Below are 19,227 nucleotides of genomic sequence, written 5' to 3'. Positions count from 1 at the left end.
AGTGCTGCATTTTATACTATCGACCATGATATCTTATTGCAAAGACTAGAGCACTTAGTTGGCATACAGGGAACTGCTTTAGGCTGGTTTAGGTCCTATCTATCTGAACGCTCTCAGTTTGTACGTGTCAACGATGAATCTTCCACGCAAACCAAAGTTAGCCATGGAGTGCCACAGGGCTCAGTGCTCGGACATATTTTGTTCACATTATATATGCTTCCGTTAGGCAATATTATAAGGAATCATTCTGTAAACTTTCATTGTTATGCGGATGATACTCAACTATATTTATCAATCAAGCCTGATGAAATTAATTATCTAAATAAAATTCAAGACTGCCTCAAAGACTTAAAAACGTGGATGACCTTAAACTTTTTGATGTTAAACATGACCAAAAGTTATTGTACTTGGCCCGAAGAATCTACGAAATAAATTATCTAAAGATATACTAACTATGGATGGCATTCATTTGGCCTCCAGTGAGACTGTAAGGAATCTTGGTGTTATATTTGATCAGGATTTATCCTTTAACGCCCACATAAAATCAATTTCAAGGACCGCCTACTTCCATCTACGTAACATTGCAAAAATCAAAACGATGCAGAGAAACTAGTCCATGCATTTGTTACTTCAAGGCTGGATTATTGTAACTCCTTATTATCAGGGTGTACCAAGAAGTCAGTCAAGTCGCTTCAGCTGATTCAAAATGCTGCAGCTCGTGTACTAACCAGAGTTAGGAAAAGGGACCACATTACTCCTGTTCTGGCTGCCTTACACTGGCTCCCTATAGAACACAGGATAGAATTTAAAATTCTTCTTCTCGCCTACAAAGCCCTTAATGGGCAGGCGCCATCTTACCTTAAAGAACTCATTATACCCTACTAGGGCATTGCGTTCCAAGAATGCAGGGTTGTTGGTTGTTCCTAGAGTCTCTAAAAGTACAATGGGAGCCAGAGCCTTTTCTTATCAAGATCCACATTTGTGGAATCAGCTTCCAGTTTGTGTTCGGGCGGCAGACACCCTATCCGTTTTTAAGAGTGCGCTTAAGACCTTCCTTTTTGATAAAGCTTATAGTTAGGGCTGATTAGATTCAGCCCCTAGTTTTGCTGATATAGGCTTAGTTTGTCGGGGGACATCTTACTTCTTCCTTCTCTCTGTCTATACCTGTGTACTCTCATGTTCCGATTAACCCAGCTTCCCCAAATTTCTTTCTTTTTGGTGTCTATATACGCTGGGATCCGGAGACATGGATGATCCTGTTGCTGTGGTCCTGTGTCCTGGATCGCGAGCCCTGGATCTTGAGTCGTGGCTGTGGTCCTGGATCATAAGTCCTGGATGGATATCCTCGTGGATTCATCTTCCTATTATACACACATGCATTTACAAATATTTGGACTACCTATGTTGCAAATGTATTATCTTTTCAATTTACACACGGTATCTATTGCACGTCTGTCCGTCCTGGGAGAGGGATCCCTCCTCTGTTGCTCTCCCTGAGGTTTCTCCCATTTTTCTCTTTAAACTGTGGGTTTTCTCCGGAAGTTTTTCCTTGTACGATGTGAGGGTCTAAGGACAGAGGGTGTCGTATTGTCATACTGATATTCTGTACAAACTGTGAAGTCCACTGAGACAAATGTAACATTTGTGATATTGGGCTATATAAATAAACATTGATTGATTGATTGACCTTGCGGAGGGGGCCTCATCTTGAGGAGGGTGCCTCAACTGAGCCGAAAATGCGGCGCACCTATGCGCTTATGTGGCGCAGTTAGTGTGGCGTGGAACGGTTTCGCAGCTGCGAGGCTCCACTAGCATCCCCCCCCGACGCTCGCGAAACAGAGGGCCTCATCATATAACTTTGCGTGGGCCCTCATGTTGGCCAGGGGCGGCTCTGCTCCATCTAGTCTCAACCGTATGGGCAACGCCCTGGGTGTTTCTCAATGTCGAGTAAAGCTGCTCCAGAGCCACTATTTCAAGCATACTACGTCATCGAGTGCCGCCGAAGGACTTTTCCAATGTCCAGCATACTGGGAATTCTACCAAGCCCGGCGTACTTCGTAGCGAGAAATTTCTAGGCTGCACATGTGTAGTGTTTTATATGTTTCGCATGTTTTATAGTGCTGCAGATAATTAAATATTATCAGGGCAATCTTTCACAAGTGGTTACAAGCACTAAAATTGGCACATATACTCCATGGAGGTTACTCTTTTGAAAAAGCACGTTAGCCACTCAAAAATCCAAGATAGCCGCCATTTTTCAAGATGGCCGCCGCTGATGGCTTCAAAATATAATTGTTTTGCTATAAATTCACTTTAACCTGCCCTGTATGAATGATTTTGATGTCAAATCATACTTTTTGGACCACGTAGAAACTGGATTGTCTGGATTACATTTTTTTTAAATTATTTATTATTAAAGATTCGCAACAGAGTTGATGTTGAGAAGGTTCTAGAAGTGTCACCCCCATATTTATTTTAATTTGAATGTGTCTAAGTTATTTAAATACCAATTTCATTCTAACTGTGTTGTGCGATATGCAGACTGATCACTAGAAGGCGATAGTGCTTGGGTGGAACCTAAAACTCTATAAAGTTTTAGGTTGTGGCCCCCAAAGCACTGCTCCGGAAGGTTGGGGATCTCCTCCTCCACATTGACGGCTGTTCCATCTCCCCGTCTCCCGAAGTCCGTAACCTGGGTGTCATCCTTGACTCCACTCTCTCATTTCAGTCACACATCAAATCCGTCACTAAGTCTGCCTTCTATCACCTCAGGAACATCTCCCGTCTACGACCATCACTCTCTGATTCCGTGGCCGAGACCCTCATTCATGCATTCGTCTCCTCCCGGTTGGATTACTGCAACGGAGTCCTGTTCGGGGTTCCCAGTAAAGCCCTGGACAGGCTCCAGTATGTGCAGAACTCGGCTGCCAGGGTGCTCACTCACACCAAGCCCTGGCAGCACATCACCCCCACCCTGATCCACCTACACTGGGTCCCAGTCAAGCACCGTATCACCTATAAACTCCTTCTTCTGACTTACAAATCCCTCCATGCCCTCGCCCCCCAATACCTGTCTGACCTTCTCCGCTACCACACTCCATCCCGGAAGCTAAGATCATCTGGACAGGATCTCCTCTCCACCCCCCGCACCAGGTTGCGGACTTTTGGTGACAGAGCCTTCAGTGTGGCATCCCCCACCCTCTGGAACTCTCTCCCCCCCGAAATCCGCAGCGCCCCAACCCTGGACATTTTCAAAAAAGCCCTCAAAACGCACCTTTTTACCAAGGCTTTCGCCACTGTATAGTTAGTTTAATAGGTTTATTTTTCCGCTACTTCCCCCCCCCCCCCCCCCCCCCCCCTTAACCTGTCTGCCTTTTTTCCCCTACTCCCCCCCCCCCCCCCCCTACCCGACTTGTAAAGCGACCTTGGGTTTCCTGAAAGGCGGTATAAAAATATTATTTATTATTATTATTATTATTATTATAAAGGCATGCGCTGCAGGATAGACACGACAGTTGAGCGCAACACCAAGAAAACATCACTTTTACCTCTGCTCCGAGATCAAGCCCACTCTGTTGCTATCGTCAGACATGTGTGTGAGGAATTGCGGTATCTCCTTCTCCTTTTTTCTGTTTGTTTGTCTATCTGTTTGTCTGTCTTCCTGGCTGGGCGTGGTTGACCTACTTTCCGTTTTCCGCCAACTCACCTCCGCTCCTGTTTCTCATCATCACTGATTACCACCACTCACCTGCTGCTGCTTAAAACTCCGGTTCGATCATCAGACTTCGCCAGTTCTTCGTATACTCACAGTGAAACTCCACATTCCATTCCGTCCTGCCTGCCACGTCCAGCCCAACCTCCGTCTCAGCCCTGCTCCACGTTCTCCCCACTCTGTTCAGAGTTGGCTTTGTCCCCTGCCTGGTTTTTTGTGGACTTATCAAATCCAGTCTTTTTGACACTTCACCTAAGTCTCCGTCCCAGTGTTCTTGCATAGCGGGTTCAAGTTTTGTGTCTCTTTACGAGGAGCTTAACAATGTGATGGACAAAATCAAGGACATTGTGGCATTTTTTAACCCAGGCCAGGTACCTGTAATTGCTGCTGACCAGCCAATTTATGCAGTAGCCAAATAGGTGCTGTGGCACTGGCCTGAAAATTATGGTGAGGACAAGTTTGTCATCATGTTTGGAGGCCTACATATTGAAATGGCTGCACTGAGGTCAGTTGGGACAGGAGCTAGTTGAAGCTGGCATTGCATCTGCCGGTACAGCAGAATCGTTTTTTTAACAGCTTCAAGCATCAAGGACACGACAGATGCACCAGATAACAGCATGCAGTTTGTTCAAGCTAATGAAGGTGGCCTATGCTGACTACTCCTGTGAGGCAACTGAAAATGCTGCGAGAGCCACAAACTACAAAGCCCCCAGTTTCTCTTCTGGAATAGAGTGCTGTCGATGGAACTGGTGGTTTTCATGTTGATTTGATCATTCAGGGAAGCCAACTTCAGCTTATACTGTCATTCACTTGCTGAGTTCTTACCCTACTTTTTTGCAAACAACAACACAAACTATACACGTTGGCTTCCGATCCACCTCAGAGACAAAAAAAAAACACCCTCAACTGGCCAAGGAATTTGAGAGTGGAACATTAGTTGTGCACAAATCAAGCCGAGAGTTCTCAGCAATGGCCATCGACCAAGCCCACGAACAGGCCAACGCTGTTGTCAAGGCAGATGGGGGAGCAATCGGCCTAACTGAAGATCCATCAGCACTCAGGAGGTGGATGATAGCTGGGCCTGAAATCAGCCATTTGGTCGCACAGTGTGAAGCAGCCTCTGAAGTCAAAGAGGGTACAGAGCACACCAGCCACCATGAGCAGACAGAACAAGCTCAAAGGGTGTTCCTTGAGAAAGTTGATAAGCTCTCACAAGTTATGATATGATGTACAGATATAGGCAATCCTTTCCAAGAGGAGAGTCGTGACCTGCTGTCACTAGACACAAAGGATATTGCTCACACCAGTGCAGTAGACTTGATGAGAACTCACTATGAAAGTGGCAAAGCTCAGTTCCAGGAATTCATGGCAGGAATCGACGTCGAAGATTCAACCTTCTACAAACCAATAGAACCGTGTGGATTTTTTTCGTCAAAAACCAGCCTCTATCATTTTTTCCAGACAGAAGGTATTGCAGGAGGAATGTCAACTATTCTCTAAACTGTTCATTTGGTCATGAGAACCACCCATTCCCTGCTGCTCTGAGTGATGGGGGAAAGATTCACAGCTGCCAGAAATCCCAGCTTGCTGGCATACTCAAGTCGCTTGTTGCAATCCCTGACACTGAGCCTGAGGCAGATATCATCATTATTGATGGTTCAGCACTGGTATACAGTCTTCCACCACGAGGCTCCAGAGCTTTGAACACTATGCAGTACAGGATTTCCTTCCCACGATCGAGGCATACCAAGTACAAGAGGACTGACATTGTGTTTGATGTCTACCTGCCCATGAGCCTAAAGGTTGAAACCAGGTCAAGGCGAGGACGTGGAGTCAGACGTAGGGTGACCAACAAGGGCAAAATTCCATCAAACTGGCAGAGCTTTCTCAGAGACAATGACAACAAAACTGAACTCTTCCACTACCTTGCTGACAAAATTGCACAGATGTCAGCGCAAAATGTGGTCATTGTGACCAAAGAAGAAAACACTAGTACCCAAACCATGAGCCTAGACGAGTTGGCTCCCTGTAGTCACGAAGAAGCCGACACAATAATCTTTGTGCATGCCAAGCAAGCAGCAAAAGAGGGCAGAAAAAACATAATTATAAAAGCCAACGACACAGATATTCTTGTGATTGCAGTCAGCATTCTTCCAACCCTTCAGGAAATTGGTCTGCAACAGTTGTGGATTGCCTTTGGCCATGGACGGAACCTTAAGTGGATCACTGTGCATGACCTTTGTCTTTCTATTGGAATGGAAAAGAGCAAAGGGATTCTCTTCTTTCATGCCTTTACTGGCTGTGATGTTGTTTCAGCTTTCCGCGGTAAAGGCAAGAAGACAGCTTGGCAGACATGGGAAGTTTGTGACGACTGACGAGGCATCTGATCTCTTCAGTAAACTTAGCCAGTATCCACCAACAGTGGTTTATGATGACGAATTGAAGATCTTGGAAAAATGTGTGGTCATGATGTATGACAGGTCCAGTGTTGCTGAGGGTGTTAATGATGCCAGATTTTACATGTTTGCAAGGAAACAGAGGGCCTACAAGCATTCCTCCTTCCCAAGCGGCTCTACTGCAGCATTTGAAACGTGCAGCCTACCAGGCAGGTATATGGAGTCAGTCAACAGTGCTTCAACCTGAAATACAGAGTCCTGCAGAGTGGGGATGGACCAAAGAAGAAGATCATTGGCAGATATTCTGGACCAAGCTTCCGCCTATCGCTGAGAGCTGTCAGCAGCTAACCAAGTGTGGATGCAAGTCGGAATGCAGTGAACAATGCAAATGTTACCGATTTGGTCTTCCCTGTACAGCATTATTTAGCTGCAGGTGTCAGGAGTAAATACATACACAATCATACTGTGGCAATGTTATATCTAATAAACATGGAAATAAGTTTCCTGTTGGTGTTTGAAAATCGTAGTTTTACATGTTTTTGTAATTATCAATTTTTTTAAGTGTTATGTTTTACATTTTGTATTTTGTATTTTAAAATTAAACAAAACAGCTCTGAACAAGTTCAAACATATACATTTGACTTTCCCATAGTCAAAAACATATAATTCAATACCAAAATCACCCAAATGTACACAGTGGTGAAATTCTGTGGTAAAATACTGTTTCCTCGGCTGGAAATGGCGGCCATCTTGGAAGATGGTCGCCATTTTGAAAATTGAGGTGGCTCTAACAGGCTTTTTTTAAATAAATGGCCCCAGAGGGATAAACATTGACATTTTGGTGCTTGTAACCACTTGTGAAAGATTGTTACAGCTATCTGCAGCACTATTACTAGCAACACCTGTATCGGCAGGATTGACAGTGTCAGGCAGGCTACAGATGTTGTTCGTAGGAACCAAAAAATGCTCCCCGGGAAGAATGCATCAACCTGGTGCATTTTGAGAGCAAAATGAATTTATGGCAAACAGATTTTATTTTTATTTTACAAATCACTCACCTTTTAAACTGTATCCTTGTTTTACTGTCCTATAGTATTTCATAACTGTTTTTCATTTATTCTCATAAATGGTGACCAAAACGTTTGAGACGTTGAGAGAGCCCCTTACCTCACTGAGCTGTAGTTATCTCTCAGTCTGGCAGGAGGGAGCTCTCCCTTTCCTTGTTTTAGAAACAGCTTTTAATATCCGTTAAGCTAACCAGATGCTAACAACAACAATGCAAATAGTGAGTTTGGTAGAAATATACTGGATAATAGTAAAGTTATTTAAGATGATGCCATATTTATTGGAGCTTTTACATCATAAATATTCCCCAAAATTATTCAAAGGCATATTCTTCCAAACTCCTTGCTGTAGTATGACGCACAGGAGACTATTGATGTGTGTAGTGAGTTTGGTAATAAGCTGTATAGGCTAGTGTATAATAATGATTGAATACTATTGTATTCTCTTTTTTCGGAGTTGCACTTTGCAGACGGTCCCTGAGCACTCGTTTCTTCTCCGGCTGCGGATAGAGACCACGATAGAGACCTATAGGCGCATTCACACCGCAGGACTTTCCCTGGTACTTTGGTTCTTTAGTTCCGTTAGTACCATGTGTGTCCAGCTCGGAGGACGGCGCAGTGACTTTTTTCAAAATGTGATTGTAGTTCGTTGTCAACCCCACGGTACTTAGGAGACGTCCTTTGTGTCTGAATAACGTTTTGTTCATGAGTTATTGATCCGTGAAATCAGAATCTCCCAATATCGTTCCAACTTTACTGAACTAAGCCAGAAAACCGTCTCATTTCATCATCATCATCATCATCATCATCATCATCATCATCATCATCATCATCATCATCATCATCATCATCATCATCATCATCATCATCATCATCATCATCATCATCATCATCATCATCTTTATTTAAAGAGACTCTTGGTCCATTATTACAAAACATACAACACTCAAAACACACTCATTTCGTAGACCGCTCGGTTTGCTGTTCCTTCACTTTATTTTTATATTTATACATTTATTTTGGATGAAAACTTAGCGTGAGGAAAGGCAAGTGTGGCGTGAGTGCGTGAGATATGGGTTAATTGCGTGACTCTCACGCTCAATGCGTGAGTGTTGGCAGCCAGGAATGAATGAGGAAGCCAAGATCTCCGCCTTGAACACGCCTGTTCTCCACAGAGACACATGCATACTCACATGTTGTGAAAACAATGTTCGCAAACCGAACCCCTGCAGGGGGGTCTGGGGGGGGAAGTAGTATTTTTTTTATTTTAACATGTAAACTATGCATTCAGTTTATATTACTTTTTTTTTTAAAGTGCTCTGCCTGCGCCCTTCTGCCGCAAAGCGGGAGCCATGTTTTGTTTTACATTGTCTATTAAAAGTTTACTAACATGTCCAAATTGCACATCTTGACACTAAACCAGTGTTTTGGTTTAGGCCTATTACATTTCTTTGTGCACGCAATTTTTCAGAACATTTATAAGTTATACTTTTCCCCAGGGTCCCCAGCGCAAATGACGCCTATGGATATGCAACGCATGGGATATATAATATATTCTACACAAGATCTTCTGACCACAAACAGTTGAATTGAATTGCACTTGGCTAAATGACCACTAAGCTGCCCTTTTCGAGTTAGTTGTGTGTTACAATATAACAGTATAGGATATTTTAATGTATATATGTTATCATTTTAAATCTGTCTCTTTGTGCAGTCCAGTCCACCATGTGTGTTTCATTGTTTTAAAATGTATGCAGTTAAAATCCAGAGGGCAGCTTAATGTCCATGCTGCCTTCCCGTAACCTCGGGGTTTTTGGTTCCAACGTGTGTAATAACGACACCGTAGTGCGGTGGTAGAGAAACCCACAGTTCAGAACATTCTTTTTTATTTTGTTTAACTATTGTAGTCTTTCTATTCATGTAGTTAAGACATGTCATTATAGGGGAACTTGTTAACTTTGTCAGACACAGGTGGTTGACCGAATCGGCCTGTGTTAAATGATAAGTATCGCGTTGTTCTGCTTTATTTTAATGTATTTATTGGTTAAATGAGTGCTGTGTATCGTGAAGCATGTACTGTGTTTACGTCTGAAAGCTTTGACAAAAACTGTTTTAAATTCAAATAGTAAAAGTGAGATCTGTGAATTGTGAGGTTATGGGCAGCACTTGAATGCATCGTTGCGTGGTAAGAACGGGCGGTGCTGCTGCAGCACAGGTACACTTTGCTTCCTGAACACAGCCAAAGCGGCCTTTTTCACCACTCCTGGATCCAAAAAATCTTACAATTTTAAACAAATCCGCAGCCATGGCGGCGGAGGCTGACAAAGTAGAGACCGCGGACAGCGAGCAAGAAGAGGAAGTGGAGGCTCAGTTCGAAGTGGAGCGGATCATCGACATGCGGGTGGAAGAGGTAAAGCTAGCTAAGCTAACTAGCTAACAACATGGTGGCATTGCTATATTCTCCACTCCTGCTGTGCATAGCTCACCTACAACCATATGCAGACACATATTGTTACTTTAACACCTGTATGCGGTGTATTTCAAGTTCATTTTGATGCATTAAATGGTATTTTCGTGCACATTTAGCATCGGGCTTTTTAGCACAACTTCTCCCTTGAGGAGAGGAGAGCGGACATCGCTCTCCTCCAAGGACGGCCGCCCTGCAAGCTTGCAGTTGTTTTTTATATCTTGCCCACATGCATAGCTAAATAAAAACAATACCCCAGAGTAGTGCTGGTTTTATTGTTCATGAAACATATTGCATAGGGAGTTTTCACAGCGGTAAGCACTATCAATTAGCCTAATTCCTGATGTGTATTTACCATAGACTGTATTTACGTTACGCCGTTATTGGCATGACAACAGATCACTAACGTGTGTTTTGAAAGAGAAATGCATCAATGCATGATAATGAACAACACACAGTGGTGTAAAGTAACTAAGTCGATTTACTCAAGTACTATACATAAGTGCAATTTTGAGGTACTAAGATGAATATTAGCATGTATTTATTCTTATCATTCAATTATTCTGAAATGGACCAATCTGCAGAATGAGTACTTTTACTTTAAATATATTTTGATAATTTTCTACATTTTGATTGCTTGTAACTTGTATCCCTACTCTCTGGTACTTTTACTTTAGCCTAAGTACTTTTACCACCTAGGCATAGGTTGTACAGGAAAGGCATTACACATATAAACAAATACACATTGATTGATTGAAGGTAAAGAAACTCCAGATGGATTATAATGAAACCTCTCATTTGCAATTTTAAATTAAGGATATGTATTATCTTAACATTATGACATTTTATAGAATAATTTAAAAAACCAGTTACTTTTAATAATAAAATAACACACATTAACCATGGGACAGGTGTTTTATTTTTTCATATTTAATAATAAAGTTAATTGTATAAACTGCTAAAAAGTGCTTCCCAATAGAAACAGAAGACATTTAAAACACAGAATGAAACGACTTAAAACACGTTTTTATTTAAATGTTTGCATTAGGTTTACAAAGCAACTTGTTCACACTTATACTCCCAGTGATTTAAAAGTGGATGTTTTTCTTACGAACTTTAAAGGATTCTTCACAGTCAACTTGTTTCATTTACGGTCATTTAAACGTTTTCCCCATCTTTCAACACACTCAAATTCCTTTATGAGATTTACAAATAAACATAGGTGTATTCATGCTTGAGGAACATTGTTATTCTGGAATGATTTCACTTAACTGAGCTCTTTCCTATTGTTTTTTTATTTAGTTTTTGCATTTTCATGACGAGAATCAGGAATAAGCAAAGTGTCGATTCAGTAGCAACTCAAGTGTTGTATCCAACTGAACAAAAACTGTATTCATGTTTCTGTCAAAAGATGTACTGTTAAATTCAATTTCCACACCTCAAGAGTAAGCTCTTTTTAAACCTGTAACACATTCACAGAGGCAACAAATAAACAAATCTCCAGCTGCAGAGCCATCCTCACTGAATCATTTGTCATTATAAAACTTTAATTATGCAGCATCACTTCAAAACACTGACTTAACGCATTTCTTGATCGATTTAAATACACATGAAATTGATGTTTAACAACATATCGTACAGGAGAAACCCATTTTGGCCAAATAGTTGGAGAAAATGAAAGGAATCATGCTCTGATTTGGATTGTAACCATATAATAAGAACCACAAATTGAAGGCAAATTACCTCAATGACAGATTAAAGTGACTGCTATGTAGGGAGACTTGAGGGACTAGTAGAATCTGCTAAATGAGGATCACATGGTCATGGAGGTGGTGGAGCTAATTTGATCCCGAGTGAGTTATTAACACACTTGGCTTAGTGCTGGTCTCCGATTTTTAAAGAGGCTTTTTAGAGCCTCAAGGGGTTTGCGCCACCTGTGTAGAAAAGCTCACAAAAACAGAGGAGAGTGAAAACAAACACATTTAGAAAGTAAGCCTGGCCTGCTGGCAGCTCTACATGAAGATGCAGCCATTCAAATAGACAGTTTATGTACAGGTGCAGCGATGCACAACATGGGAGCCCAATGTCATGGATTAGAGTTATAAAGGGCTATACACTAACTGTTTGTGTGTGAAGAAAGTAGAAATACTTATCTATGTGTGAAGTAAGGGGAAGAGGAAGCCAATGCATGTTTAGATAATAAATGGAACAGAATATCTAAAGTCAGTGCTAAGATAATCAATATGATAACTGCACGAATTTTCTATATCAGAGAAAGATTGTTCCTGCAAAGACATATTTTACTGTCAGAAGTCACTGTTTTTCCGATTAGTTTTTGTGACATGTCTTTAAATCCATGAGAGATGAAGAACATTGTTTCACTTAATTACTTTTACTCTTTCTCATTTGATGTATGCTATAGCCTCAGTATTAATTTTTCAGCCCTTCAACTAACCCACCCCTTTTATGAAGACATTGTCCCGGCTAAATAGAAAAATTATTTTAAAATCTTAACAGTAAATCAAGATTATTCTTGTTTGTCAAACAAATACTATAACTAGGATACTTCCTCTGGTTACTTTACAATAAAAGCCATGTTGTTGCACACTTTTTCTCACTTTTCTCTGATCTCTTGATGGTTGCACTTGATGTTGTCTTTTTAGGCTTTAAATCTTACTGTTCCACTTTTTCTGCCCAATGAACACTTGTTGACATTGTTATGAAAACGAAAAATGAATGAGTAAAATAAAAATGGTATTTAGCTTGTCTGCAATGTTTATCACAGGAAGCCATCATCAGATTAGCTGGTAAACTACTCGGTAGATACATTCTGGCAGCTACCAGCCACCCTGTCAGGTTGATGTTGATTGAATGCTGGAGCTTCATATCCCTCTCTCTCTGTTTTCAGGGTGAAGTGCTCTACAGAGTCCGCTGGAAGAACTACTGCTCGGACGATGACACTTGGGAGCCAGAGGCCCACTTGGAGGACTGTCGTGAGGTCCTCTTGGCTTTTAAGAAGAACATGGCTGAGATCAAGATCAAGAAAGAGGCAGAAGCCAAGAAGCCCCCGGTACGTCTAAGTGACAGTCTGCTAACCAGAGTATCACTGATACTATATTCACTGTATTAATAAGACAGGCGTTAGAAACAGCATTTAAGCAATACGGTATTACCCCTAATTACTCATTATGGCTTGTTGGCATGACCGGCTGAGATAGATTGTTGAACTCCCCACCGCCAAGAAATGTGTCCAAAACACATCCGTAGATATTTATATACCAAATATCTGAGCGAGAATAGATGTATAGCTATTAGGGGTGTAACGGTACACGTACCCGTACCGAAATTATTCGGTACGGGCCCTTCGGTTCGGTACAGGTGTGTACCGAAGTGTACCGAACGAATATAACGTTAAACGTAAAAAATTGAGAACGTGAATAACTTTTTGGAAGTAATCTCAGGTGCTGCGTCGCAGCATTCAGAGTAATTTGCTCACATTGGGTTCAACGCGTCATAGAGCGAGCAAGTCATTTCATTGGATGAGAGGCATACTATGAGAGCTGGTCTGAGGGATGCGTTCAAATGTAGTCAGTAATTTGAGGAACTGTCAAAAATTAATGGCGAACGCAGATAAAGTTGAGCTCGAAAATCCTCCAGCATCATTGAAGTCTCCGGTTTGGGAACATTTTGGTTTCGCAGTTACGTACAAGGATGACGGACAAAGACAGGTGGACCGAACCAAAGCTGTTTGTCAGCATTGTTCAACTAAAATTGGTTACGCGGCTGGCAATACATCAAACTTGCACAGTGCACACTCTTGAAAAGGCATCACCCGAACGTGAATATCACCGGTACCAAAAGAAAAAAGACTGAAGTGCAAACCCAACTCCCACTAGCATGTAAGCCTCCACCACTCGCAGAGAGTTCAGACCGAGCCAAAGCTATTACAAACACCAAATATCCTTATGTTGCCATGTTAGCAAAGCGCTACCTGGCTGTGTCTGCTACCTCTGTCCCTAGAGAGAGGGTGTTCTCCACAGCAGGAGACATTGTTAGTGCCAGCAGATATGCCCTTTCAGCAAGCAATGTGGACAAGTTCATCTTTCTTTAAAAAAACATGAAAATACAATGACAAGCAAGTCCTAATGTCAAACTGGCTGCTTAGGTGCTAGTACAGTACAGTTCAAATACAGATTATTTCAGTTCATCGAAATGCTGCACCTTAATGTTCATTTTATTATATTTTGTATTTATTTGAGTGAATACATTATTCACAGTTTAATAATAATAATAAAAAATATATATATATGTTTTGTGAAAAAAAATTCTGCTGTACCGAAAACGTACCGAACCGAACCGTGACCAAAAAACCGAGGTACGTACCGAACCGAAATGTTTGTGAACCGTTACACCCCTAATAGCTATCCTTTTCAGAAAAACACTGGGTTTTAACCCTTGTGTTGTGTTCGAAAGCTGTTACCGTTCATGGTGTTAGCGGGTCAATTTTGACCCATGATTTATCTCAGTCCAAAACACACACAAAAAATGACTATCATCCAATATTGTTTGAACTACATCATAACTAACTAATTATGCATTCATAACCGTACAATCCTGTTGTAATTTTATTTTATGGCCCAAAACTCATTACACCACATATTGCCCATGTGCATGTGAGTTCAGGTTCAAGTGTTAGTGCACATATTCTTTGAGAAAGGTGGAGTTCCCATGGGGGGAGGGGGGCAGAGGGAGGGGAGACCAGGTGCATGTTGCAAAAAATGATTGTTACAGTGCATGAAGGGGGAGGGGGAGGGGTGTCTAAAGTCAAAGATGAATCTTGGGCCAAATTTGACCCTGAGTCACCCCCAACAATTCTACTGGGTCTACCCAGACCTGAACACCAAATTATACGCTTTTTTTTTTTTAGAGACCTTCAGACTTGGCTAAAATGGTAAAAATCAGTTTTGTAGTGTTTATATATCTGTTGTGGAGGATATCATGAAGCCTTGTTCCGATAAAAAAAAAACTAGAGTTTAGTTATTATTAGGGCCGGGACTCGATTAAAAAAATTAATCTAATTAATTAGAGGCTTTGTAATTAATTAATCGAAATTAATCGCTTTTTTAATCGCATATAAATATTTGACCTGAGAACAGTGAGAAGCAATTTTTTTCACATGGATTTTAGTATACCATTAGGCGCATTCACACCGCAGTACTTTTCCCACAAAGGTTCATGAGAACTTAGTTCATGAGAACAAATGAAGCCGCTGACGTCACTTCTTCTTCTTCTGCTTTGGGTTTACTGGCAGGCCGAAAACCACTTCACGTCGTATACTGCCGCCCAAAGTCCGCGGCCGGAAGTTCCCGGAGTTGGGGACTGGCTTCAGTAGAAGCTGCTGGGAGTCCCAGCAGCTTCTACTGAAGCCTTCCGAGTAAATCGCCAGAACGTCGACACCTCCTCATCTCCACCGCTCCCATCTTTTATTTTGTGTTGCCATAAGTTAGTCTCTCTGCGTTTCTGCGCTGGGCTAATGCTAATGCTAATAATGCTAATGAGAGGATAATAAAATGGCGGCTTCACCAAACTTTTTGGGAGTTTTACGGGGCGTGGTTTGCAATCCGCCCAGCCAATCAGAAATATAGCTCTTTTCTCACAAGAGAGCCGCACGAAAGTCCCTGCTCTCTAGCAGCTCTCTGCTCTCTAGCAGGGACTTTCGTGGGGGGTAAAAAGGTTCTCATGAACTAATTTTAGTACCGGCTCTTTTTGGTGTGAACGCGATAAAAGAGGCTAACGTCCACGCTAGCTTCCACGCTAGCTGCTATATGTTTTGCATTGAGGTGATACTTGAGGCTTGATGTGCTGCGGTGATATGCGAATTCCTTTTTGCATAATTTGCACACAACCGTGCTCTTATCGACGCTTCTATCCGTCCGTTTTTTAAAACAACATTTCCCACTGTTGTTCACTGTGGTTTGTTGTTGTCTGAAGTCATGAACATTAGTTGGTGCTCCAGTATAATCGGTACGCCTGAAACTCATCCAGTGAGAAACGTTCCGCGGTGCAAAAATAAGTGCGATTAAAATGCGTTAATTTTTGTGTAATTAATTCATCTTAATTAACGCGTTAAAGTCCCAGCCCTAGTTATTATATCATTTTAACTTGAAACGGGTCACGGGAGACCCGATCACAACATAAGTGTTAAATTCACTAAAAAGATTATCTGAGAAATTATCAGAGATTAGACCGTTAGACTTGTAGAGCCCTTTGAAGATTTCAGCCCCTAGTATTTTTGAAATTCATGTTGCCTTAGCTAGATAGCCAAAAATAATATATAAATCTTATTGTGCTTTATCTGTCCTTCTAATAGAAACCTCTGCCTTCAAAGAGCGAATTGTTTGATGCAAACTCAGACATCGACAGTGACAAAGACCGTCCCACAGAGGCACCTGTCAAGAAGAAGAAAAAGATAAGGGTACAGGAAGAAGAAGAAGAAGAAGTAAAAGAGGAACTACCTCCAAGGGACAAGAAGAAGAAGAAGAAGAAAGAGAAACGGAAGGAGCAGTTGAGGCCGATCCCGGCACCAGACACCGACAAAGAGGAAGAAGAAGGAGAGAAAGCCCCGACTCCACCCTCTCCTCCAAAGGAGAAAAAGCCTGATTTCAAAAAGCGTCTGGTTGAATCTGAAGATGAGGACGATGAGCCTGTTCCCTCCAAAAAACACAAGAAGGAGAAGGAAAAAGAGGGAGGGAAACAAAAGAAGGACAAGGTAGAGGAGGGGAAGAAGAGGAAAGGGAAGAAGGACAGGAAGGTAGAAACCTCTGAAGATGAGGCCGCTGCACCGCTGGAGGAGAACCAGAGCGACGGCCCATCAGAGTCCCAAATGGACGATAATGCATCAACGGATACGGTGACAAAGTCGGCAGAAAAATCCCGCGTTGACGACAAGTCCAAACCTACCAAGGGGAGGTTGGAAGGGAAGCTGCAGGGCATTAAAGACCTCATCCATGACAAAAAGAGCAAAAAGCCAGACGCCGCTCAGAAAGAAGCAGCCTCCAAAAACTGAAGAGCCTCACCTCGAAAGTGAAAGAGGACACTGCTCTGCACTCAGACTCTAGCGATAGCTCCGCCCTTCACAAGAAAGCCAAGAGCAAAGGCCAGGAGATCACGCCCGCACCCCCCAAAGCCCCGTCTTCCTCCACATCCTCATCGTCCTCCTCTTCCTCGGTCACACCCGCAGTCGGCCTCAAGTTGAGGGAGGAGGAGGTGGCTAAAGAGGAGCCGTTGGGAGCGAAGGACGCTACAGGCTCCACTAATCTGTTTGAGAAGTTCCTGTTAAACTGCGAGGCCAAAGACCGTGCCCCCCGCAGGCAGCCCGGGCATCAGGCCCCCCCAGAGAAGGCCAGCAGCAAACCCACAAAGGTGAAGTCTCTCCCTCTCTCGAAAATGGGTTGCATGTTGGTTTATCTTGACAAAAGTGCATACACACTTTATCTTAACATTTCTGTAAGGTAACACACATGGAAAATGGAGATTTTCACATCGTACATGCTTTTAAGTTTTTTGAAAATTGTCTATTGATTTAAACGTTGTATAAATGATTGATGTAGGTAATGAGATGTAACACCACTGCTTGTGTCCTGGGCCTTTATCCTTCATGAAGCTATCTTAAACATGTAATAATACGCACATTTTGCCGGACGTAGCAACAGAAAGTGCATAAAATGCCTAAATCTACTGTTATAAAAACGATATAGTAAAAGTAAATCATTTGTAAGTCAGGAGAGGACCACATTCATATTTTTTTCAGAATAAGCAATACCCTTAGTTATCATAATTCTGTCAAATGTTGAACTTCTCATATACCTTAGTTACCATTCATGTTTGCGCTGTTCTTGCTACTCCGGTGAGTTTACCTCCAAAAACTACAAGCTGTTAACATTGTATTTTCCCCACTTCTAGCTAATAGGAAAGATTGAGAAGATCCCCAAGACAACCAAAGAGTCTCCGGCTCAGAAAGCAGAGTCCGAGAAGACGGAGAAGAACAAGCAATCGGAGGGTATGCATGACACCGGCACAAACATTTTTTTTCTCGTTTTTTATGTCTCTTGTTTTATGTGGAGGCTCTTTGAAGCCCAAGAAATATGAGGAATTGTCTGCTGTCCTTTAGCCTCCAGACCTGGCCAGAGCTTTGGCTTCAGCCTGGACAGCGAGGAGAGGGAAGCAGAGGAGACTCCAGCAAAGCAGAAGCCTGGAGAAGATTCCCGGGAGAGGAAGGAGAGATCAGAGGAGGCACAGCGGCCCGGCTGGGAGAGGAAACCTCCCGCAGAGGACAGGAGGAAGAGGAGAGAAGACAGCGAGACCAGGCTCTTCATGGCATGTGACGACAATCAGGACTCCCAGGACCCACCGGGGGGCGCTGACAAATCTGGTATGCATCTGATTGGCCACTGAGAATATAATCATTGATGCTTCCAAATATCCAATTGTTTTTTATTCATAATGAAACAACAATCTTGTAACTTTGATATGTCCATTTTCTGTTGATCTCTGAATTGAAATAATTCAGAGGTAGGATTGAAGTTGGACAAATGTATGACTTTTAACTTGAAAATTAAAACATTTTACTTTAACCGAACCATCCAAAGCAAACTTGGGCTGTAATACCACTGTCTTGTGAGCTATTTTGGATTTGATCTTATTAATTTAGAAATACTACAAAGATTCCCCAAATCCAACAAGTAAAACGTTTATTATTTAAATCTCTTTATTTCCGAGAGCCCCCTCCTAAACACAGGGCACTTAAACTTGAAAGAACATGGAAATTGATAAGATGTTATCCTCTCCTGGAAACAACTTAATTTTTTCACCAAAAACTACATTTTACAAGATAACATTTGACTTGCAAAACAAAGAATCGTTCCATCCCTGCTACAAACACTAACTGAAGTTCGAAGCATATGTACGGAAGATTTTCAGAGTTGCATTTTGCAAAGTTTCCACCTGCCAACTAATGAAGTATCTCTGTCCCTGCATTGTGTGTTTTAAAGACAAGGGCCAAGCCACTTTGAGTCTAGGAATGGACCTGAACCTGGACTGGATGACGCTGGATGACTTCCAGAAACATCTGAACGGAGACGACGAGATCCTGTCAGGTCCTCCATTATCACCCAGTGAGTATTTCCATTCACATCTCGGACACATTTGAGACACTGCTGCTGCTATCTAGAAGCAGTCAAGGAGTTTTCAGGAACAAACGTATTGAAGGCCAACCGTTGAATATGAACAGTTGAAGTACATCTTCCGGCGCAGACTGAAAACTCATCTCTTTCGACTCCACTTTGAGCAATGAAATTACTAACAAAGCACTTATATACTAATAAAGGACTGGCTTATCTAAAGCTAGTTGAGTAGCACTTGAAATGTTTTGGCTCTATGAAACCTGATGTACTTATATGATTCTGTTTTCTTCAAGTTGTATTTTGTTGGACGAACGCACTTATTGTAAGTCGCTTTGGATAAAAGCGTCAGCTAAATGCAATGTAATGTAATAATGTAAAATTAACTACAAACATAACAGGCCAACAT

The 19,227-nt window shown here is 42.0% G+C and overlaps 1 protein-coding gene across 1 annotated transcript in view; it reads left to right on the top strand.

The window, feature by feature from the left end:
• The first annotated feature begins 9,341 nt into the window (after positions 1 to 9,341).
• The window catches only part of mphosph8 (M-phase phosphoprotein 8), a 28,709-nt gene continuing 18,823 nt past the window's right edge, over positions 9,342 to 19,227 (top strand). Inside the window, 7 exon segments of the mRNA XM_034201447.1 lie at positions 9,342 to 9,582; positions 12,548 to 12,709; positions 16,010 to 16,688; positions 16,691 to 17,061; positions 17,602 to 17,698; positions 17,810 to 18,070; positions 18,690 to 18,812. Of these exon segments, the coding sequence (XP_034057338.1) occupies positions 9,478 to 9,582; positions 12,548 to 12,709; positions 16,010 to 16,688; positions 16,691 to 17,061; positions 17,602 to 17,698; positions 17,810 to 18,070; positions 18,690 to 18,812 (1,798 nt within the window). The 5' untranslated portion in view covers positions 9,342 to 9,477.

The sequence above is a fragment of the Gymnodraco acuticeps genome, unplaced genomic scaffold (genome assembly GCF_902827175.1).
Source record: "Gymnodraco acuticeps unplaced genomic scaffold, fGymAcu1.1, whole genome shotgun sequence".
In the NCBI taxonomy this organism is placed as follows: Eukaryota; Metazoa; Chordata; class Actinopteri; order Perciformes; family Bathydraconidae; genus Gymnodraco; species Gymnodraco acuticeps.
Note: the sequence above shows the minus strand (reverse complement) of the source record. Positions and strands in the feature narration are given on the sequence as shown.